At 44.5% G+C, this 22,486-nt stretch overlaps 1 protein-coding gene across 4 annotated transcripts; it reads right to left on the reverse strand.

Moving 5' to 3' along the window:
• Positions 1-661: 661 nt before the first annotated feature.
• SLITRK4 (SLIT and NTRK like family member 4) lies at positions 662-22,024 on the reverse strand. Of its 4 annotated transcripts, none has more exons than XR_014521734.1 (2): positions 21,543-21,625; positions 662-4,139 (listed from the first exon to the last, which is right to left on the reverse strand). XR_014521734.1 is itself a non-coding variant. In XM_083486374.1 (2 exons), exon 2 carries the CDS (start codon positions 17,789-17,791, stop codon positions 15,284-15,286), a length of 2,508 nt encoding a protein of 835 aa, XP_083342500.1. In that variant the 5' UTR covers positions 17,792-17,853; positions 21,543-22,024; the 3' UTR covers positions 13,729-15,283. The 4 variants fall into 4 exon arrangements, 3 of the variants coding, with proteins under 3 accessions (XP_083342500.1, XP_083342501.1, XP_083342499.1); XM_083486374.1 differs by lacking the exon at positions 662-4,139 and adding an exon at positions 13,729-17,853 and having other exon boundaries at positions 21,543-22,024; XM_083486375.1 differs by lacking the exons at positions 662-4,139; positions 21,543-21,625 and adding exons at positions 13,729-17,853; positions 21,377-21,496.
• Between the last annotated feature and the right edge of the window lie 462 nt (positions 22,025-22,486).

Here is a 22,486-nt window from a genome sequence, read left to right on the forward strand (position 1 = left end):
GATTTAAACCCTCCCCTCCTGCTGACCACCCTTGCAATTTCTAGCAACCGGCAGTTTCTGCAACCACACTACTGCAATTTCTAGCATTACTGCCTCCAGCCATAGAGGCAGAGTATAGTCACCATGTATTTGTCTATAATTTTAAAGCTATACAAGGTACTGGCCATTACTATGGAATATGTGCCGTATGAAGAAGAGTTTAATGATGATTTCCCAGTGTTGTCCAGAGTGCCCTATTCACAATTCAGCTCAGGCTTCCGTTCCTTCCGTTCATTTCTGTCTTCATTTCCCCTCTACTTCAATGTACAGTGGTGCCCCGCAAGACGAATGCCTCGCAAGACGAAAAACTCGCTAGACAAAAGGGTTTTGCATTTTTTGAGCTGCTTTGCAAGACAATTTTCCCTATGGGCTTGCTTCGCAAGATGGAAATGTCTTGCAAGTTTGTTTCCTTTTTCTTAACACCGTTAATACAGTTGCGACTTGACTTCGAGGAGCAACTCATAGAACACAGTGTGGTAGCCTTTTTTGAGGTTTTTGAAGACTTTGGGGATTTTTGAAGCTTTTCCAAAACTTTCCCGACACCGTGCTTCACAAGACGAAAAATTCACTAGATGAAAAAACTCGCGGAACGAATTAATTTCGTCTTGCGAGGCACCAATGTACCCATTGGTATAAAGCACTGCAGAAAATCAGTCTGGGGGCAGGGGGTACATAAAATTGCCACAATGTTATTTTGTTCTGGTGCTTTAGTAACAAACATCTGCAAACATAAGCTGTTGCCGAAGGATCCTTCATTCTGCTGCTGCTGGTCCTATTTGGTTTGCCATTTGGCTGGAGCAGGGAGGGCTGCTGCTTGTGGGAAGAAGGTCCCCTGTTAAAACTGGAGAATTAGTCATGCAATAATAGCAAACATTTATTCAAGCGTCTGGAGGACTAATGCCATTTTGTTTTATTGCTTACTTCAATTTATGGGCCAATTTTTAATTTTATTCTTTCTCAAATGGCTTATAATCAGTGTTAAAACATACTGCATTATGTTTTATGGCATCCTGATATCAGGCTGTAGGAAGGGAGATTTCTGTAGGAACAGTGGGGTTCTATAGATATTATTTGGTCTTTGCTTGTGACCTAGCAAATTTCTAAAAGCACTTTCCTTCCACCCAAAAATGTACAATAGCCTAGTGTATGTTTTAGGTTTAAATATGGGGAAATACATTTGAACTCTGAGTTGTCTAAACATGTAAGCATATTCCCCTCCTTTCCTCTTTTTCGCCCAATTATTATTGGGTAGAATCGACTTCAAAAAAACTAATCCCTTGAAACCTTGTGTTTGCTGTTCAATAACAAAGGGTATCATGCTATGATGGGCTTGCAGAATTCTTGCCGTTCTGCCAAGGAGCAGGGAGATAGGCTTCATGCAGGTTTTTTCCATTGAGTTATCTGCAAAATCTGTCAGGGAGCCCTGTGTTTTGCTTATCTACCCAGTAAGAAGTGTTTATACACCTGTGGTGCCTGCTCATACAGGTCTGAATGCGAAAGAGACTAGATAAGCAATGCCAAGTCAAGGGACATTAAAGACCTTTGCTGAGCCGTATGCTGGTTCCCTCGTCTTGAATTCACAAGGCATAAAACCATTGCATCAAACAATAAATGAGAACACTTGGAATTCAGGCTGTCAAGTACTGAGAATTGCCTGGACTGGGCAGTGCAGCTATGTTTTATCTTCAACATAAGATTCTTAAATAAGCAAGAAATTTGAGATACTAAAATATGTGAAGAAATTTGAATCAGAATTTAAGCATAACAAAGAGGACCTGGGACCCCGCTTCCCCAAGTCACTACTTCCACTGCTAGCACCATCAGTAGAAAGATTAGAGCAGGCATAGGCAAATTTGGCCCTCCAGATGTTTCGGGACTACAACTCCCGTCATCCCTAGCTAATAGGACCAGTGGTCAGGGATGATGGGAATTGTCTCAAAACATCTGGAGGGCCGAGTTTGCCTGTGCCTGGACTAGGGTAACCAATTTGAGCTCCTGATAAAGCTGGGAGAGATATTTGTTTGCTTTGTAAGCCTGCCTAATTTGCTCTGAAACAGCTGTCCTTTGAAATCAACATTTTTCCAACCATAAATTTGTGCAGAAAGGCATGTGTTAGGAGAAAGTGTGCCTGGAAATGCAAGTACCAGGAAGAATAAGCATACAAAATGCATTCCATTAGGGGAAACTGATCACAAAAAATTGGGGGGGGGGAGGTTGCATTAAAAAAACAACCATACAGCTTTGCATGCAGATTTTGCAAGCTGATGTGGAGATTGGGTGAATTTAAGACTGGGAGAAAAAAGACACCAAGAGACACCAGCACAAAGAGATTATTCCATCCCTTCTCCAGGAGCTGAACAGTAAGTACAGTAGAACAGCATATTGAATGCTCTACCTCAAATTATTTGGTCATTCATATTTATTGCTCTCTGCATGTAGGGCAATAAATATTAGAATATCTGCATTACATTCTTTTCTGGAATGATTTTGTTGTTGCTGCACAGATCAATATTTAACTGCTCAGCTTTGTAAAAAAAGAAAAGCAGCAGCAGCTTGGCATTCAGACCATGTTCAATACATATCTCATTAAAACAAAAAGATAAAAACACTTTCCCCAGCTTTGGCAGAGCTGCAGTGGTATTTCCAGCTCATGATTTTTTTTGCTACAGACAGTGATGCTAGTGTTAGATGTTCACTTAGGACTGCTAATGTTCCAGCTTAGGGTTGGGGAAATTTAAGGCCTGAAGCCAAATCTAGCCCTACAAGCCTCTCTTGCTAGTCCTTAGGACTTTCCTCATGCCAAACCTCTCATAGTACCTTGCTTTGAACTCCCATTGAGTGTTTTTTGCCTTTCTGGAATGTGTCCTCAAACTCTGATAACACCTTTTGCTTGCCTGGTGGATTTGTGAAATATTTGAGTGTGACAGGTTTCAGTGGATTGAGTGGATGAGACCAATAGTGGGTCTAATGGTCAAGAAGGCAGATTTTGCATGTGCTGTAGAGGGAAGTCAGGAGCAGGTGGACCTTGTCAACCTGGGAAGATAGACCATTTGGGAGAAAGAAAACTCTGATCCTAAACCTCTGCTGCCTTGTGGGATATCTTCAGGAGAAGAAAATGCTAAGGAGTAAACCCTACACAAATCCAGAGTCCCTAAGACAGTTGGATGGCACATTGTATGCTTCCTTCTGGCAATTCCTGCCATCAAGCCAAGCTGGTGCCAGATGTATTGCTCTGCTTTCCTTTGGACCACATCAGCGAGGCAGAGACAAGGGTCATGTCCATCTGGGCAGCTTTCAGTCTGATGAGGTCAATTTAGTGTTGGTAACACCGTAGTTGGACTTCACCCCTGGAGATGCACTCCATTTTCTTTTGTGACCAACAGATGCCAACAAGAAGAGATGGGTGTGTGGGTAGGCGTAGAAAACTAGTCTGTTGTACACAGGTAAAATATACATTTGTTGCTCCATCCACTTCTGCCTCTGGACCTACCCAGAACTGGAATGTACCCCCAAGAAGGTATCTCAGAAAGGGTTGTGGCCCTTGGATTGAAAAAAACATTCCCCAACCCTGTTCTCACTAGTGAATGTCAACAGTTAAAAAAGAAACCCAAGACTTCTTGGATTTTGAGAAAAATCCCATCACAGAGGATGTCATAGCTGATCAGATTTATGTTTCTTTCCTATGTTCACTCACCTGTCAGTATGCTGCCTTGAGCTCAATGGAGTTTATTTCTCAGTAGACATCTAGGATTGCCCTGTTGATGAAACTGAGGGCAAATGAAGGCACAGTGAAGGCTAATGAGGCCAACGGCAGTAAAGGTGAAGAAAAATAATGTCAGGAAGTAGCAGCAGCAGCAGCCAGGGAAACAGAAGGGTATCAAAACACCACAGAAACAACCAGAATGTTCAGAAATTTGTTTTGTCAGCAATTAATTCAGATGAATCAGATAACCTAATTGCAAAGAAGATGTTGAAATTAGCAATTATCCAGTGCCTGCAATACAATGTTGAGCTCGTTTTGATTGTCATAGTCTCTCCAAAGGAATACTTTAGTGATGGGATCCTCAACCTTTTGGGGGTCCAGGGGCTCAACTGGATATCTGAAAAAATATGTGGTTGGCACCAGCAAATACTCATTTCACAGAAGAAAAACAGTAAATGCTCAAATCTCCCCCCGCCCCCGCCAAGAAGCACCCAGGTAGAACACCTATACACACCCCAACACAAATAGAACATACACAAAATAAAAGCAGACAACATCACTGAACCAAGAACGAAAGAAAGAAAGAAAAAAGCCACAACCCACTAAGGGGCAGGGGGGGGGGCCTTCAGGAGAGGTCTACAACATCCAATGTATGCTGAGATGCCCTCTCAGGGACCCACAGAGTTGCACCCTAAACCTGCCATTTTCTCCTACACTCCACCTTGGGACATTGACTCAATTCAGACTTTTTGGTTTGGGTTTCAAACCAGCATTCTTTCCCCATATTATCCTTAACATTTGCTTAGCAGGAACATAGGTATCTCAGTGACTCAGATCACTGGTCCATCTAAGCTCAGTATTGTCTACTCTGATGGGCAGTGACTCACTGAGATTTCAAATGGGACATTCCCTGCTAGTCCCATCGGGGCTTGAATTGGGGACTCTCTGCATGCAAAGCAGGCCCTTTGCCCCAGAGCTACGGTCCTTCAACATATTCTCACTATTTTGCAATGTTTTGCTTGCTATTTTGCAACATTTTGATTAGTCCTAATAAAGGCATTGCCTGAGCATGGATTTTAAATGGAAGTATTTAACACAACACAACACTTATGGAATTCACTGCCCCATGATATAGTGGTTGCTACTAGGCTTTAACACTTGGTGCATGCTAAATACCATGTTCCCTTTGCCCAATCTTTCCTAGAGCAGCTGTTGGTCATGCATTTTACTGTATCTGATCACAGCAAAGTTTGAACTGTATTCTAAGCTGATTTAATTTGCTGGCAGCCATTGCATGCCTTATATCCATTTGTACACCACTTAAAGATTTTTAGATGTCTAACGGCCTATGAATATAGTTAGTAAAATAAACAGATGCTATCAACAGCAAAAGAAGGATGGGGAACTTGTGGCCCACCCAGTGGCGTAGCGTGGGGGGTGCAGGGGGGCCGGCCGCACCGGGCGCAACATCTGGGGGTTAGGGTTAGGGGGCACAAATCCACGGGTTAGGGGGCGCAAATCCACGGGTTAGGGGGCGCAAATTACTTGCCTTGCCCCGGGTGCTGACAACCCACGCTACGCCACTGGGCCCACCAGATGTGGAGGAGAAGGAGGAAGAGGAGGAGGAAAAAAGAGGATTGTATTTCTATTCTGTAAGCTCATATAAAATATATATTTATGCAACGTGCAAGATCTCAGCGAAAATGAAAAAGAACACAGCAAGCAACATCACAGCAAAAATACACCAAAGAAACAGAAGTACTGAATGGTCATCTGCCAAGCAGATTATAAAAACAGTAAATCTGTTTTCATAAAAAGCCTTGCCAAAATAACCCAATCTCAACTTCATGTGTAAAACTCATTACCGACAGCCCCAGCTTGGTTCCATCAGGTAAAGAGTTCCATAACACCAGTGTCACTGCACTAAGCAGACCATTTCTTGTTCAGGACAGCCAGGGGCTGCCGGGCATGATCAGACATGCCTCAGTGGCACTATGCAAAAGCTGTTCAGAATAAGGTGATCTTTAAAAAATATACTGATCCCAGGTTGTTTAGAGCTTGGTAGTGTGCTGGCAGCCAGAGCAGTCCCTCAACACAGGTGTTATATGTTGATGGCAGCCAGCACTTAAGAGTTTTTTCTGCATTATAGCACTCTGTCTTGAGATCGCCAGTGCATGAACCACCGGCAACAGTCACAGCTGGCTCACCAGCTGAAGGCAGTCCAAGCCACAAGGAGCAAAGTCAGATGCAGTAGTAGACACAGATTGCATACTTGCTCTTTCAATCAGAGTGCAACCCTGTCCAGAAAAGGCAACTAACCTATCCCCCAACATGAGAACCACTCATTCACAGTGTTTCCCTCTAGCCAAGCTATGTTATTTTTATTTGCTGGCCATCATCAAGCAGTCCTCTGCATCTAGGCACCAGCCCAGATGCTGCATGGTCTAATCTCACTCTGATGTAATGGGGAAATAAGAGCTCTGTGTAATCAGCATACTTGTTATACCTTGTCCCCAAACTCCTAATGACCACTCCCAGTGGCTTCATATAAATGTTACATCTCATCCTGTTATACCCCATGACACAAATGTCATTGGGCCAAGAGGTACACACTCAATAATGCTGCCCTCTGGACCCAACCCCATAGGCAGGATTGGAGCCACTGCAAAAGAGTGCCTCCAAAATCCACCCGAGAGAGGCTGTCCAGAGGTATACCATGACTAAGGGTATCAAAAGCAATTGTGAGGTTGAGAAAAAGTAACATGGTCACTCACCCCTGGTCTCTTCCCATACAAATTTCATCCTTCAGGATGACAAAAGCTGATTCGCTTTTGAAACCTGAACCTAAACCAAAATGGTACTAAATCATGGTAGACTCCCATTATCTCTAACCATTGGTCATGCTGTCTGCTTGGATTACTGGGAGTTTGAATCCAGAAACATCTGAAGAAGCACAGCAGGTTTCCCTTCTCTGTTTCAGAAGGACTGGATGGATTCACAAGATAACAAGCCTATCAAAGGCTATTAGACATGACAGCTAAATTAAACCTCCCTCTTCAGACACAGCATTTATCCTAAGTATCAAAAATTGGGGGCAGATAGCAAAAGGAGAGCTTCTGCCTTCAAGCCCACCCGAGGATTTTCTAACTTGGCTACTTTGAGAAGCAGCATGCTGGACTAGCACGGACTTGCTGCTCTTCTGCAGCAAGACTCTTCTTAATGCTGGCTTTCTGCCCAGGACCATCCCAGAAACATATATTTCCAGCAATATCTGAAAACTCGGAAATTAGCAGTTGATCATAGAGAAAAAGCTGACATAGCCACAACAAATTTAGCCTTCACTGGCATATTTTCTGTTTGAAATTCATGAATTGGATTAAAGGTTTATTTTCTATTGCAATTCGATCTATCTAGCTATCTAGCTATCACTGTAATAAGGTCACCTAGGTCTCTAGTTGATTAACCACCACATAATAAAAACTAAAAATAACATTAAAACAATACAAATAAACTCTCGAGGCAGAGATCTTCATCCCCCTCACTTCCTCCTTCAGGTGGAAAAATGTTGAAACAAAAATGTCTTCAATTGTTTCCAGAAACTTCAAATAGTCAAAGCCTGTCATATCTCAACAGGGATGCCGTTCCACAAAACAGAGGCAGCCACACTGAAAGTCTTTGCCTGAGTTGCTGTGGAGACAGCTTCTGATATTTTAGTGCCTTCAAGGAGAGTCTCCCTGGAAGAACACAGAGACCTTCTGAGCATATAAGGAGCAAGGTGGCCTCTCAGGTTACCTGGTCCCAAACTATATGGGGTGTTGTATGTTAGTATACTGACCCCTAGATATGTCTACAAGACTCCCATGAAACATAAATACATTACACTAGAATACAAATTCCAGCCATTTCAGGCCCTGTACATTATATTTATTGTCCAAAGAATAATGAGAGGTCAGGAAAATATATTCAAAGTCTAAGCCTAAAAGTAGCAAGAGACCCTCAGCAGTTGCCTCAGTTCAGGCTTTAAAATCCCCACAAAGAAATATAAATGCTGTGTTGGGAATTTATGACTGATCTGCTGCTGTGGGGATGTTAAATCTGACCAAATCTTGATGGCAGACTATTAGCAAAGGGAAGGTAGTTGTTTACACGGAAAAGGAAGGTTCCTAATTCAGTTTTGATTTGTACCAACAAAATTTCAAAATTTCCCAACCTTCCCCTGCCAAAGCAAGTGATATAAAGGAAGTCAAGCCCCCACATTTTGGCCTCTTTTACATTTCTTAACAGCTGGCTAGCAAAAAGAGTTATAACCCTATATGGGGCTGGAGGGTTAAGTTCATGAGACAAATTCAAACAAATTATATCAAATGCCATATCTCTGAATGCTGGGTATACAGGGGTACCTCGGGTTAAGAACTTAATTCATTCTGGAGGTCCGTTCTTAACCTGAAACTGTTCTTAACCTGAGGTACCACTTTAGCTAATGGGGCCTCCCACTGCCACCTCCGCGCCACCACCATGCGATTTCTGTTCTCATCCTGAAGCAAAGTTCTTAACCTGAGGTACTATTTCTCGGTTAGTGGAGTCTGTAACCTGAAGCATCTGTAACCTGAAGCATCTGTACCCTGAGGTACCACTGTATTTAGTTTTCTCCTCCAAAAGTGCTGGGAGTGGGCACCTGTTTCACTTCTGTTTCAGTGTATCTGAAGAAGTGTGCATGCACACGAAAGCTCATACCAATAACAAACTTAGTTGGCCTCTAAGGTGCTACTGGAAGGAATTTTTAAAATTTTGTTTTGACTGTTGTATCTCGACAGCAATGTTGTTCCACAGAACAGGAGCAGCCATACTGGAAGCCTTGCTCCAAGTTATTGTGGAAAGGGCTTCTGATATCTTTGGAACTTGCAGACGTTCTTCTGCAGGCTGCAGTGACCCTACTAGGTATCTGAGGAATAAGGTGGTCTCTCACATAACATGGTCTTGAGCTGTACATGCCAACATCTTGAACTAGGCCTGGCAGCAAACTGGCAGCAAATGCAAATCCCATAAGTAAGGTATATGCTGGCTGTAGGTTGACACCACAAGCAGCCTAGCCACTGCATTCTGCACTACCTGAATATTCCATGAGGAATGATTCCATGAGCAACAGATACAACAAGACACTATGCTGGATGAACATCTACAAAGCCTGAGCCGAAATCCATTGAAATTCATTTAAACTGTTGGTGGCTATAGGTTTTTCTTCAACCTACAATGGATTTTCTGTTGGGATTGATTTACTTGTTTAGATCTATTCATTTGAGATATAATCTCTTTCATGCACATCAAAGGGGATCTATTCTTTTTCCATTTCTTATACAACATATATTTTTTCTAATAATTATATTTTGCTATGTACATGGCTGTGGTACATTTCAACATTAGACTTTAGAGCATATGACGTGCTGACCTTTAAAGCCCTAAACGGCCTCAGTCCAGTATATCCGAAGGAACATCTCCACCCCCATCGTTCTATCCAGACACTGAGGTCCAGCTCCGAGGGCCTTCTGGCGGTTCCCTCACTGCGAGAACCCAAGTTACAGGAAACCAGGCAGAGGGCCTTCTCGGTAGTGGCACCTGCCTTGTGGAACGCCCTCCCACCAGATGTCAAAGGGAACAACAACTACTAGACTTTTAGAAGATATATGAAGGCAGGCCTGTTTAGGGAAGCTTTTAATGTTTGATGGATTACTGTATTTTAATATTTTGTTGGAAGCCGCCAAGAGTGGGCCAAGAAGCCCAGTCAGATGGGTGGGGTATGAATAATAAATTATCATCATCATCATCAGCAGCAGCAGCAGCATCATCTCCCCTACTCATATGGATAAATCAAAATGAAGACAAAATATAAATTCTGTCTCAGAAACTAATCTGAAAAACTTTCATTTGTACCATCTATTGTTCAAAAAGTGTACAGTGAAACTCATGCATTTATCAAGTGGGATTCAGTCCTGCTTTATATACACATGCCGATTTCTTGATGTCCACAACATCAAGTGATGATTTTCATGTGTGAATGGGCCACCAGATCAGTCAGAACCTCAAATGCTGCCTTATTCCAAATCAAACTAATTAGTCCGCCTAGCTCAGTATTCTCAACACTGACTTGCAATGGTTCTCCAGGGTTTCATTCAGAAACCCTACCTGGAGATGTTGGGGAGTCTAAGATCCTTTGCATACAAAGCATTATCAGATCAACTTGCACAAAATGTCCATACCCCTACAATTGCAAAATCCACCAAGTAGCAAACAATAAAGTAACAGATAATGTGTTCATGCATAAAGCAGTCCATTGATAGGGGTTAGGATTATATACTCTAAAATTCTCCCTGAAGAGAGGAACATTGCTTGCTCCAGGATTTGGAAACCTGTGACAATTGCCCTAATCTCCACTGCCCCAATGCCTTCACTCTCCATTTGCTTGCCCTCTCCCTCTAGACCTCACCTGGGGGGGGGGAGCAAGGTGTTCCTGTTCCATCTCTTCCTCGTTCTTACTTTATGCTCAGAGATGCAAATGGAAACCAAGGAGCAGAAACAGCATGAAAAAGAGGGGGTTTGGGGGGTGGGTCAGCAGAGGGCATCCTATAAGGGTGTGGGCCTTGTCAATTGCCTAGTGATGCCCAACCACTGGAGCCAACCCCTGATGCAGAACAGCCTGGTGGACTTTAGTCATATGGAGAAGCAATCTAGGAGCTCAGAGAAATGTGGACTGACCCCTGACATTTCTTTAGAGATATGTATGCAAGTGAGGAGGATGGAAAATGCCTTTCAATGTGGGTGCACCAGCTCATCTGTTGCTTCCTCCATGGGCCCATCTGTGTGAAGGATCACAGAGAATATGAAGCAGTACTATCTATGTACTGTTTCACATTCACCTTTAATCATTTGATTCCTCTGGATCACTCAACTGTTGATGACTTTCCCATCTTTCCGCAACCTGGTGCCCTGTGGACATTTTGCAATTGCAACACTCACCAGTTCCATCCATCATGGCTAATGCTCAGGGGTGAAAGAGTCTTAAAACATCTGGAGGGATCCAGGCTGTGGAGAGCTCTGCTAAAGCAAAAATCAAGGCCAGTTTCATTAAGATGTGGTGGTAGGGAGGTCCAGGAAACCCACAAACACATATTCAAGATACAGATCATCTACTTTGTCTTCTCTTTTTCACCTAATCACCAGAAAATAGCTCTGTGTAGACCTAATCCCCACAAACAGCTGATGGAGTTTTAATGCTGTGTCTGGAGGGTACCACTTGTTTGATGGGCTGCTCCTTCACATACACTTTTAAAATCAAAATTGCTGCATATAGTTGATGAGATGCCAGGAGAAAAGGATCTAGCAAAGCCTTCATCCTGGAATTCTAAGGTTCTGTCTTTGTGGGCTGCCACCTGCATTTTGAAGGCATATAGTCCAGTCACAGGTTTATTGTCATTCCATCTACTGTTTGTGACAACCCAGTCATCAATGAGCCATCTGCTCAAACCTTTTCTCCAAAGATAGGACCTTCCTTGCATCAAAATGCATCCTTCTAACCTGCACTCTCCACACCATAATGTGACACCAGAAGAAATTCAAGAGATGCGTTAAAAAGATGGTATGTGCTACAATGCAAGACAGTCTCTCGTCTGTAGACACACCAATACCTGTTTACTGGCTATCAAAAACATCTTTTAACATTTATACAGCTCTTTGCTCAGTCTGTTATGCTAATACAAATTAAGCACAGAGGAAAAATAATTAAGCACAGAGGAAAATTTGCATTATCTCTTCTGCCTCATCCGTCCAAAATATGATTCAAATTTGACTACCTCAACTAGGCCTGAGACATCACAGGGACTGAAAGCAGGTTCAGGAATAGATTGAGCTGAAACATATCTGACCAAAAGTGTGACACTACTTTAAACTTGTAGACTGTGGACTTCAACTATACTCTGGTGGCACATTTCATGCCTGCTATGTGGCTTTAGGCATAGAATTAAAGTGTCGTTCATTCTTAAGGAACACAGCTGATGGGATGGAGCCCACGCCATGAGAAGCCTACTAAGGAACCTGAGTGAAGCTGACCAACTACATTTGGTTGCTCAATGCAAAGGCCCAGATAACAACCCATTCCACATACAGAAGCTGAGCAGATGAGCAGTTAAATCAGGCTTCCTCAACCTCAGCCCTCCAGATGTTTTGAGACAGCAGTTCCCAGCATCCCTGACCACCGGTCCTGCTAGCTAGGGATCATGGGAGTTGTGGGCCAAAAACATCTGGAGGGCCGAGGTTGAGGAAGCCTGAGTTAAATGTTGACCAAAACAACACGAAAGCTGAAAGCTAGCTTAACACTGTAGTCCAAACTGCCTGAAACATACACAGCTCTTTCCTCCAATACTTCACTGTCAGTCATTCACTGCTCCACCTGGCACCTGCATGCTGCACTATCAAACTAATTCTGCAAGCTGGTGGCAATAGCAGCATACATTGCATGAGCAGAGTAGTGCATGTACATGTACAATGTGTGATAGACTACATGGTCTTTCCTCTTGCTTGCTCCATTCAAGGGCCTTTGCCCATGACAGGTTGGGAGAAAGCAAACAGGTGAGACAGTCAGGACAGTTGAGGACAGCAATAAGCAAGAATCAAAAACAGGACAGTGTTTTAGAAGGATGCCCATGGCTCAGATGTATTAGCGAGAACGGGCTCTGCAGCCACTGATCCCCAGTATCTACTGCTGGATGTGTCTGTCTCTCTGCTTAATGGTGGAGAAGGCCCTGTGTGTTACAAAATTATCATTAAAACCCACTGCATATCACCAATTCTGCTAAGTTAGTGATATCTTAAAACTCAGCCTGCACAAATGGTGGCCTACCAAGTGGAATGTGACCCACATGGGATGCACAGGAAACTGCATATCCTTCAACAATTCCAAGGAGAAAAGATTAGTACCTAAGAACTGCCCCAACACAAACACAAAAACTGCACATTGGTCTTCACCAATTGCTTGACTTCGGGGTTGAGCAAATTGTGTCTCAAAGGATGATGTTGGACTTCATCTCCCATCAACTCCAGTCCAGGCAGCATGATCAGTTCTCAAGGGTGATAGGATTGGTAGTCCAGCAACATCTGGAGGGTAACAAGTTCCCAGTCCCTCATCTAACCCGACTTTCTTTTTCATTTTGCAAACAGTGGCTAGCTAAATAATGGGCTCAGTGTGTTTCAGCAATCCTCCTAGACCATAGGTAGCCAGCATAGTGGTGCCTTTGGGATATTATTTTACGACAGCATGGCCAATGGCCAGAGATGATGGGAGCTAGAGACCAACAACACTGCATGGCCACAGTTGCTCCATCCCATCTCTGTCTGCTTATGCCCCACTGATTTGAAAACCAATTGTCCTTTGCATTAAGTGCATGCTAAAAGCCTGTCCTAAACTGGGTTATCAACAGTTCAAAAGATACCTTGGTAGCTGCATTGTGCAGTGTTTGATGATGCACACACTCACATACATGAATGTGCACTAGAGGCAAAAAGTATCCCCTTTCCGCTTACAGAACTTTACTTGTTAGAGACCAGGATAGGTTGCAGAACCCTGAACATATCTAGCAACTGACACTAACTAAAGGTTTAAGAAAGCACCACCAAACGACATAAAATAGGAACACAGACATGCCAAGTGATTCTCGGGAACTGGAAAACAGAGTAGCACTGTCCCTGGGAAATTGCTGCGCATACCCACTGTACATTTAAAGCACCCCCACCCCCACCCAGGAATCTTGGGGACTGTAGTTTACCCCTCACAGAGCCCAGCACTGTGAACAACTACAGTTCATAGGATTATTTGACCAATGTGCACATGATTTACATGTATGGTTGTCAGGTGTTTGTAAACCATCACTGGTTGTTTTTTTCCAGCTTCAGGCTGGAACCAACACCTGACAAACTACAATCAACATTACACACTTTACAATAGGGATGGGGAAGTCATGGCCCTCCTTTGTTTGATTCCAGATGTTTTCATCATCCCTGTCGGTTTGGTAAATGGTTAGGGATGATGAGAGTAAGTCCAACAACATCTGGAGGGCCACAACTTCCCCATCTGCCTGCAAATCTTCATATTGTATACATGGTCAATGGCCAGGGATGATGGGAGTCATGGTTCAGCAACATCTGCAGGGCTAAAGTTCCCCAACACCCAATCTGAGTAGACTTAAGAACAAAATGAAAACCTAATGGAGCCCAGGTTTTTCAAAACCACTAGCAGCAACCAGAAGCATATGATATATCAAAAGGTTTAGAGCAAATCTACCTAACTGTACAATTCTCTTGGAACAAATCTTAAGTAAGATCACCTGCTAATTTCACAAGCGTAGTACAGAACATAATTTTATTATCATTATTATTATTATTCGTCTTAGACCTGATCACATTGACTTTCAAATAAATCTATACATTTCATCAACAGTTTCTGTTTGGTATATTGTTCTTTTTTTAAATTATACTGAATGATTAATGCACCTTTGTGACCAGGAAAACAAATCAGGCATATTTAAATACATATTGAGGAGTACATAATTTTTTTCCTATTTAGTATACAAAGTATTTCATAAATATGAATTATATTACAAAAATAATTTCTGAAACGCTCACACAGCAAGCAATCTTTTTGAAAATTTTGGATAACCTCTAGGGGTTTGAAAGGAGTCTCACTTCACTGAGAATGGGTTAACAGGGGTTGAGAAGCCACAGAGTAGTCCCACATCAAGTATTTTCTTCCAATTGTGTACACCACCATTTTTGTTTTGTTCATCAGCTTGGGTTGAGTTGGTTCCATCTTATGCCAATTTGTGGTATGCGTCAGATGGTCAAATTGATTTGTAGGGATGCAATGCATGGTATAGTTTAAACAAAGATCTCTGCACAATTTAACATTATAAATCCAGCGGTTTCAAGATGCAGGCCATAAAGGTAACCAATTTTACACATACTATCGACTGTTCTTTCTTTTGCATGCTTTTTAAAAGTTTTTTGTTTTGTAAAAACTTTTTTTCAGGTATTCTCTAAAACAGTGCTGCTTACAACATCACACACCATAGGGAATGGTTATTTCCAGTTCCTCCACCAACTTTTTAATCCATGTGCAGATTGATGACTCAGCTGAGTACACTAACAGCGGTACCAGTTTCGTTCCTGTTCACTTTTGCGTTTGCTTTAACAAATCACAAAGTGATGAAGAGTTTTGCAACTAGGGTACAAAACATATATGCCTCTTGAGGTTAAATTCAGTGTAATACGTGTATAAAGCAACACTTTGGCAATAGAGTTTTGCAGTAAACCCCTACAGGATTCCACAGCGCAAGAGTTTCATGAAATAATATCTGTTTGGAGCAAGTTTTATCACACACCCATAAGATCACCTGCCTCTATGCCTACTGGTTGAATATCTATATGGAAATTAAAAGTCAACAAAAGGCACTTGCATCATTAAATACAGGTCCTCTGCAGGATATAAGATTGCATGACCTACATTTTATTCAGTGCTGTTTGTTCTTCAAGGACTTGCAAGTAGTCTGGTGAGCTCTGCAGTTTCGCTTTCAGCTCAAAATATTCACTCTTTCTTTGCTCAACGACTATTTTGCTGTGATTACCCCCTATTAAAGATTTCTTGTTTTTTCTGTCTTGCTGTTTCTCTGGATACCGTATTTCAAAGCCACTGACCCCTATACTGTTGTATTCTTTTTTACTTTCAAGAAAATTTTGAATAAAGACATTGGAATCCCGTCCTGGGAATAACTCATCGAGTTCGTCAATTGTGCTAAGTCTTTTCCTGCTATCCATGTGCAATAAATCTTTATCCTTCTCGCTGTTGTTTCGCAGGATGACCTTCTGCCCCGATGGCTCGGCAAACATGAAGCCTGTTTCTGTTTCCGTTAAGCCACAGGCATGGCTTTTGCTCATCTGCTCAATGGTTTGGGGGATGAAGGCCTCTGCCCCCAGAGTGTCCTTCTTGTTTGACATGTGATCATGCTTCCGAAGCTGAAGTTGCATGGAGCTGCATTCTGGATTCCCCAGACCTTCGTGCTTCACTGACGGTTTCTTGTTGCGACGGAGGACAAAGACGAGAAGACAGAAAGCTACAAAGACAGTCAAAATGAGCACTACCAATATGCTTAAGATGAGGATAGACAATGGAACAGGACCACCTGGAGGACTACGAATGGGGCTCAATGGTGTTGTAAATGTGACAGAGGGTGCAGGACTAGTGAAAACAGCAGACTTCAGAAGTTTGGGGCACAGGATTTCATTTTTTAGTGTCTTCAGCTCCATGTTAGCAAACTGCACGGGCGTCTCACATCTCAGTTCCTTCACCACGATGCCGTCATTGAGCTTCTCCAGCCACAGCTTCAAAGCAACCAAATCACAAGTGCAGTCCCACGGATTCCCTTCCAGATCAATCTGTGTCAGGGATTTCAGATGATCGAGCACACCACTTACAGGCAGGTACATGAAATGGTTGTTTCTCAAGTTCAACCGAGCAAGGGGAGCCCCAGAAAAAATGTAGGCTGGCAGACTCCGTAGCAGGTTGTTGTTCAGGTAGAGAAGCTGCAAGTTTGGCATGAGGTCAAAAGTGCCTGCTAAAATTTCCTTGATGACATTGTATTCCAAATACAGGTACTGGAGATTGTGGAGGCCAGCAAACATTTCGGGACTCAGCCTCTCAATCTGATTGCCATTTAGATACAATCTCCGCAAGTTTGTAAGGTTGCGGAAAACCTCCCCTTTAATGGTCATGATCCTATTGCTGCCCAGGTGGAGTAAATCCAGCCCTTCAAACTCTGCAAAATCAGAAGTATCCACATCCTTAATATAATTGCCATTGACATGGAGTTTCTTAGCATTCAGCGGCTTGGGAGTAAGCTCAGCCAGTGACTGAATATTTCTTTCTTGACAGTTGACACTTAATCCCAAATCTGAAGGATGTGTTTTGCAAGTGCAGGGGTGTGGGCAAGGTGTCAGAGGTGGCACTCTGGTCTGGAAATTTATTATTTGACTGAGATTACGGTTGGAGAGTGATTTCCCAGCGACTATCCCTGAGATCTTGGAAGGGTTTGTCGTCTTGGGAGGCTTGGTTACCAATCTGTGCATGGATGTTTGTGTTGCATGGCCATTAGGTGTGCTGTAACCAGGTTCAAGCTGTGATGGAGGCAGGATGCGCACATCAAAATCACTCCCTGTTCCCATGGAGCACAGCTCTTGCTTGTTGGTTTCTTTCAAAAGCCTCCCATACAAATCGCTGGGAGTCTCGCAGATGGCTTCGCCGATGTAGATGTTATAGGGCATGTTCTCCAGCCATGCCTTCAAAGGCAACAGATCACAAGTACAATTCCATGGGTTGTCCTCCAGCTGCAGCTCGACGATGCGGCCAATGTGCTCCAGAACTCCAATGTACGGCAGCTTCTGTATTCTATTCCCACGTATATCTAGGTGGGTTAGAGAAGCAAAACGGAAAATATTATCAGGAAGGAAGGCAATCAGATTGTCATTAAGGATGAGGACTTTCAGCTTGTGAAGCTTATTGAAGGCTCCTCTTTCAATATATTTGATTAAATTGTAGTCAGCTTGGAGATACTCCAAGTTCTCGATGCCAAGGAAGGTGTCAGCTCGGAGGATCTTTAATTCGTTGTTGTTCAAGTGCAACTGCTTTAATGCACTGAGACCTAAGAAAGCTCCTCCCTCAATGTTCTGTAATTTATTGTTACCCAGCTGCAGGGACACAGCATGAGTAAAGTTAAGAAATGTATTTGGATACAGGAGGAGGAGGAGGTTGTTCTGAAAATTGAGGTGATAGAAATTAGACCAAGGTGGTTTCAGCTGGTTTGGTCTGTAGACTGCAACCTTTTCGCAGTTGACATAAAGTACATTCTCCACCGACACACAGGAGCAAACATTGCAAATTTCCACAGATGAGTCAGTCTCTGGATCCGTAGAAGAAGCTGGGCTGGACAACACCAGAAAGAACCACAGAAGCATCTTTTTTGTTTTGTTTTAGGATCAGCAATCAAGCCTACTGCTCCTGAACAAAGACAGATAATCTACAAAAGAAGGAGGACAAAGATAGAATATGTTTCAGTAGTAATAATTCCAGGAATAAAAAATAAAAATTAGTACTAATAGTAAATAGGTGAACAGCACACATTGAGCTACTGTTGCTGAACAAGAATAGGTACAGTACAAGGACAACATAAAATGTATTGCGGCAATTCAAAAAAGGGCACAGATGTACCTTGCATTTGAAATTATAACTCTGATCAGTGTCTATCCATCCATAGCTTCAGCCTCTCTTTTTCAAATACACACAATACATGGATACAGTGCATTACTCTGTCTTGTGTACGGCGTGAATACCAAAACAGAATGAGCCCCCGCTAAACTGCATTTCCATTGTAATGTATGCTTAGCATTCCAATGCCGGTCATTTTGCACATAGTCAGAAGGATTTGGATCACGTATTTGGAAGCAATGCATAATCCATTCGAAAGGCAGGAGAAAGAGAGGCAGTGTGTGGGGCGCGGGAGAGACCATCTAGCACAGAAAGGCAAAGATGCAAGCGGGAGTGAGCAAGGAATGAATCTAGGGAAGAGAAGATGGTCATCTGCTCTTACACAATGCTCATTGCAAATGCATGCTGTCCCCCTATTGATTCTGAGTTCTGTGCCAGCCATTGATATGTGCCTCCTGTTCTTTTTTTAGATTTATGCTAAAAATCCCCCCCCAAAAAAAAATGCAACTCAGGAACATTAACTACTCCCCCCCATAACCCAGAGGCTACAGCTCTCTACATTTACAAATTAACAGTGCTTATTATCGGTGTGTGTATGTGTGTGCGCGCGAGCATCCAGCATCCCAAAAGGGCACCTTAATCGGCAGTGGAAACCAAAGTCATAATTCACTAGGCTGAAATCCATCCAAACTGTCCAGCAACTTTTATCATGCAGAACCTTATATAATTTGCCCCAAACCTCTGCATTCTCACAGGAGGTGGATTCCATGAATCTTACACATACACAAACACACACACATCTATGGCCTAATCTGGCAGCAGCTATGCATTCAAGTTTTATTTCAACACAGGACCCTGCCTGACCTCCTGGGGGAAGAAGTTGCTGAACCGCATTTGTGACATTTAAACATTTGGGTTGCCTTCTTTATAAAGGAGAGATAGAGAGAGAGGGAGAGGGAGAGAAGAGAAGAAAAATGAGTTGCAATAAAATAAAATAAAATAAAATGGGTTGCTAAGGAAGTCCAGGAGTTGTCTTGGAGAACAATGAAGATCACAGAATGGAACTTGGGGCGGGCGGTGTTAGAAAAAGAACGAAGGAGAAGAAATGGGGGAAGAAGGGAAGGCCAAGGAGAATTTGAAGGATGAAAAGGATGCAGAAATCTGTGTCCGGTGGGGAAGAAAGGAAAGTATATGTGTGATTAGACCAGGACAGGAGTGTGTAAGGAAAGTGAGTAAGGAAAAACTGAGCCTGGAGAGAAGGTGGAGGTCATGGGAGACCAGAAGGGAAGAAAAATGGAGAGGAGGGTGGGAATCAGGGATGAATAGGGGTAGAGTGTGGCAGACGGAAGCGGGGGTAAGAGAATCAGAAAGAAGAGTAGAAAAGGCAGGATGGAAGAGGGAGGAACATGCAGGCTCGGATCTTTTGGGGGAGACGGATACAGCGAGGACTGGGCAGCGTGGGAGAGGCTGAGGGAGCGTTGGGATTCTTTGGAAGAGAAAGTGGTGGCGTGGGGGAGATGAATGATGGACGTAGGTCTGAACAAGTTGTAGAAGGACCCTTCCCATGGCACTGAATGAGGCCTCTGGGGCAGGATCGTGGAACGGAGAAGCTGACTGCTATGAGATGGAAGAGGGAGGCTATGACTTGAGGAGGAAGAACCCACAGCTGGGCTGCCTTCCGCCTCCCCCCCCCCCCCATCCGAAGCTGGCGGGCTCCCTGCCCGGTTTCTCCCTAGGGACGGCGGCAGCGGTGCGGTGCGGGGGGTGCTCCACCGCAATGCTTTGCCGCAGCCTTGCCGCTCCCGGATCGCCTGCCTCCGGCGTGCAGGCAGCTCCCTCGGGGCACTCGGAAGAGGGTCTCTCTTTCCACCTCCTCCTCTCTTTCATACCCTCGCGGCCCGCCCGGGAGATAGATAGATAGATATATCGGAGCGGAGGGCCGGCGGGGAAACGGGTGGGTGGAAGACAGTGTCAAGCGCCCCCACCCCGTCGCTCCCAAAATCAGTTCTCTCTTTCTCACCAAACAAACCCCTTTCACGTGGATCTCCAGAGGAAATAGGGAGGGGGTGAGACAGAGAACTGCAAGCGAAAGATCCATTTGCAAAGGAGAAACCGTCCCTCTGCACACAACTCCCCCCATTGCTGAAATGCATGCAATCTCCATCCCCCGCGCGCTTTTCTTATCTTGGGCAAAAGCCTACCCCTTTTCTCTCAACCCCCCCCCCCCCCATCCTTACCTTGCTTAGCCGGCTCAAGCTACCCAAACGCGGCTTCTGGTTCCTCTGTCTTTCCCCTTCTCTGCTATGCAGTTTCTGGGGTTGTCTCTCTACGTGATGGGGACTTGTGTGTGTGTGTGTGTGTGCTTGCTTTCTCTTCTCTTCTCTCCCCACCCCAAAACACACACACACACACACACACAAAGGAGACCCAAGCAGGCTACGGAGCCCCGTACTCAGCGCTAGCTCTCCATGCGACACAACGCAGGGCACACAGAGAAAGAATCGCACGAGCGCGCACACGCACACGCGCGCGCACACACACACAAACACACGGATCAGGAAAGGAACCCGCTAAACACACACACACACACACACACACCAGCAGGCAGGGAGAGCAGAAGGTGCGCAAAGGCGTGCGCGCGCGCGCGCACACACACAAGCGCCCGGCGTCCAAAACGCACTTGAGAGACGCAGCCCAGAGATGCGCTTAAGATGCGCGCGAGCCACAGGATACAGCCCCAGTGCAAGAGAAGATACGCGTACGCACAGAAACAGGACCGACAGTCCTCCATGCAAAACTCTCACATATACGCCGAGCTAATGCAGGGACACGAACCGTGGAGGGGTGGCGAGGAGACATTGGCGCACGCGCGCGCACACATACCCCCCCCCCCAAGGTTACACCGGCAAAAATATATATTCACACGTTGCACGGGAGGATCGCGCGTTCTCACGACCGCACGGCCTGGAGAGAAGGGCGCACGGCGAGCCACACGCCGCTGGAGGTCGTGCACACACACTGCCACCCCCCTGCACACTCTCTCTCTCACACACAAAAGCCGCTTATCAGCAGGTCCACCTAGACGGCAGCCCGCGGCTCTAGGTCCCTCAGTCCAACCGCAGGAGAGTTTCACGCACTCTCCCTCTGCGCTTTGAGTAATCCTCTTTTGCATAAAGTCCAGAGAAACCTCAAGACCCAGAGACCTCGTCCACGCAACCGAATATACTTCTTATACTCCTAATAATAATAATAATAATAATAATAATAATAATAACTCCACTCCCCCACACCAGACACCTCTCTCTATCCCTTAATACACGAAAAAAGACGAATACCTAGTTTGGCGGGGAGGGAGAAGCAAAAGAATCACAGGCACAGATCCACCCCCGTCCTCCATACCACTAAGAAATACGCGCCGCTAAACCACCCCACCAACCGCGCCGTTCCTAGCTTGGGTGCTTTTTTGGCGGGGGAGGGAGGGAGGGAGAAGTGCCACCGTACCTTCGTCCAGTTTCCTACTCAGCCAGCTGGAGATGGTGGAAATAAAAATAAATAGGAAGAAGATGTGGGTGCGGGAAAGCCCTTCCGGAGCCCACCGCTTGCCTCCTAAACGAAGCTGCCTTTAAGCGAGGAGTTGGGATCCCTGTCGCGTCATCCCGAGATGGATCACTCGAGGTTCTGATGGAGCTGCACCCCCCCCCCACGCACAGAGAGCGAGCGATGCTCAGCGTCCAGGTAATGCAGAGAAGAGTGGAAGGCAGGCGAGGCGGGGGGCGAACGAGGAGGAGGAGAAGGAGAAAACGCTTCTAGCAGTCCTTATGACCTAGGTGACTAGTCCGTCTTGTTCTCGGGGGGCACGTTCCTGAGCTTTAAGGCTTAGTGTCTGCACCGCATCTCACTAGAAAACGAGGCGGGGTCAGTAGTGATACTGGGGGAGAGAGGAGGAAAGGAGAGCGCGAAGCCTCTGCTCCCATTCCCGATGCTCAAGAATTTAACACCCCTTCCAACAAGCTGAGAAGGGCGGAGCAATTCTGCAGACTTCGGTTCGCTGAGAATACCAGCCGCTTTGCTATTTCCCAATAATAACTTTTGGAAAAATCTCTCTCTCTCCCTTTAAGAGAGAGGTTATCTGTGCAAGGAGGAATATATATATACACACACATATACATATTCATATATATATCCCACCTCTCGCTCTGCTCTTTATGCCTAGGCAACAGCTGCAATATGATGGGGGGGGGGCGGGAAACCAATTATATATTATTTTTAACACACATAAATATACAGCTTCTCACTCTTCCCCCTCCTTAGTATTATTCTTCCCCTTGATGCAAAGTACAGTCAGCTCATTAAGAGACCACTGGTTTATTTTTATTTATTCTTCCCCTCCACGCCACATATTTTTGCTTTGCATGCTGTTATATGATTTAAAGTGGCAATGAATA

Source organism: Podarcis liolepis (genome assembly GCF_965112155.1).
Source record: "Podarcis liolepis genome assembly, chromosome: Z".
In the NCBI taxonomy this organism is placed as follows: Eukaryota; Metazoa; Chordata; class Lepidosauria; order Squamata; family Lacertidae; genus Podarcis; species Podarcis liolepis.

Excerpts from the sequence above, each read along its gene's own strand:
- SLITRK4 (XM_083486374.1), bottom strand. The coding sequence starts at position 17,791 with ATGCTTCTGTGGTTCTTTCTGGTGTTGTCCAGCCCAGCTTCTTCTACG.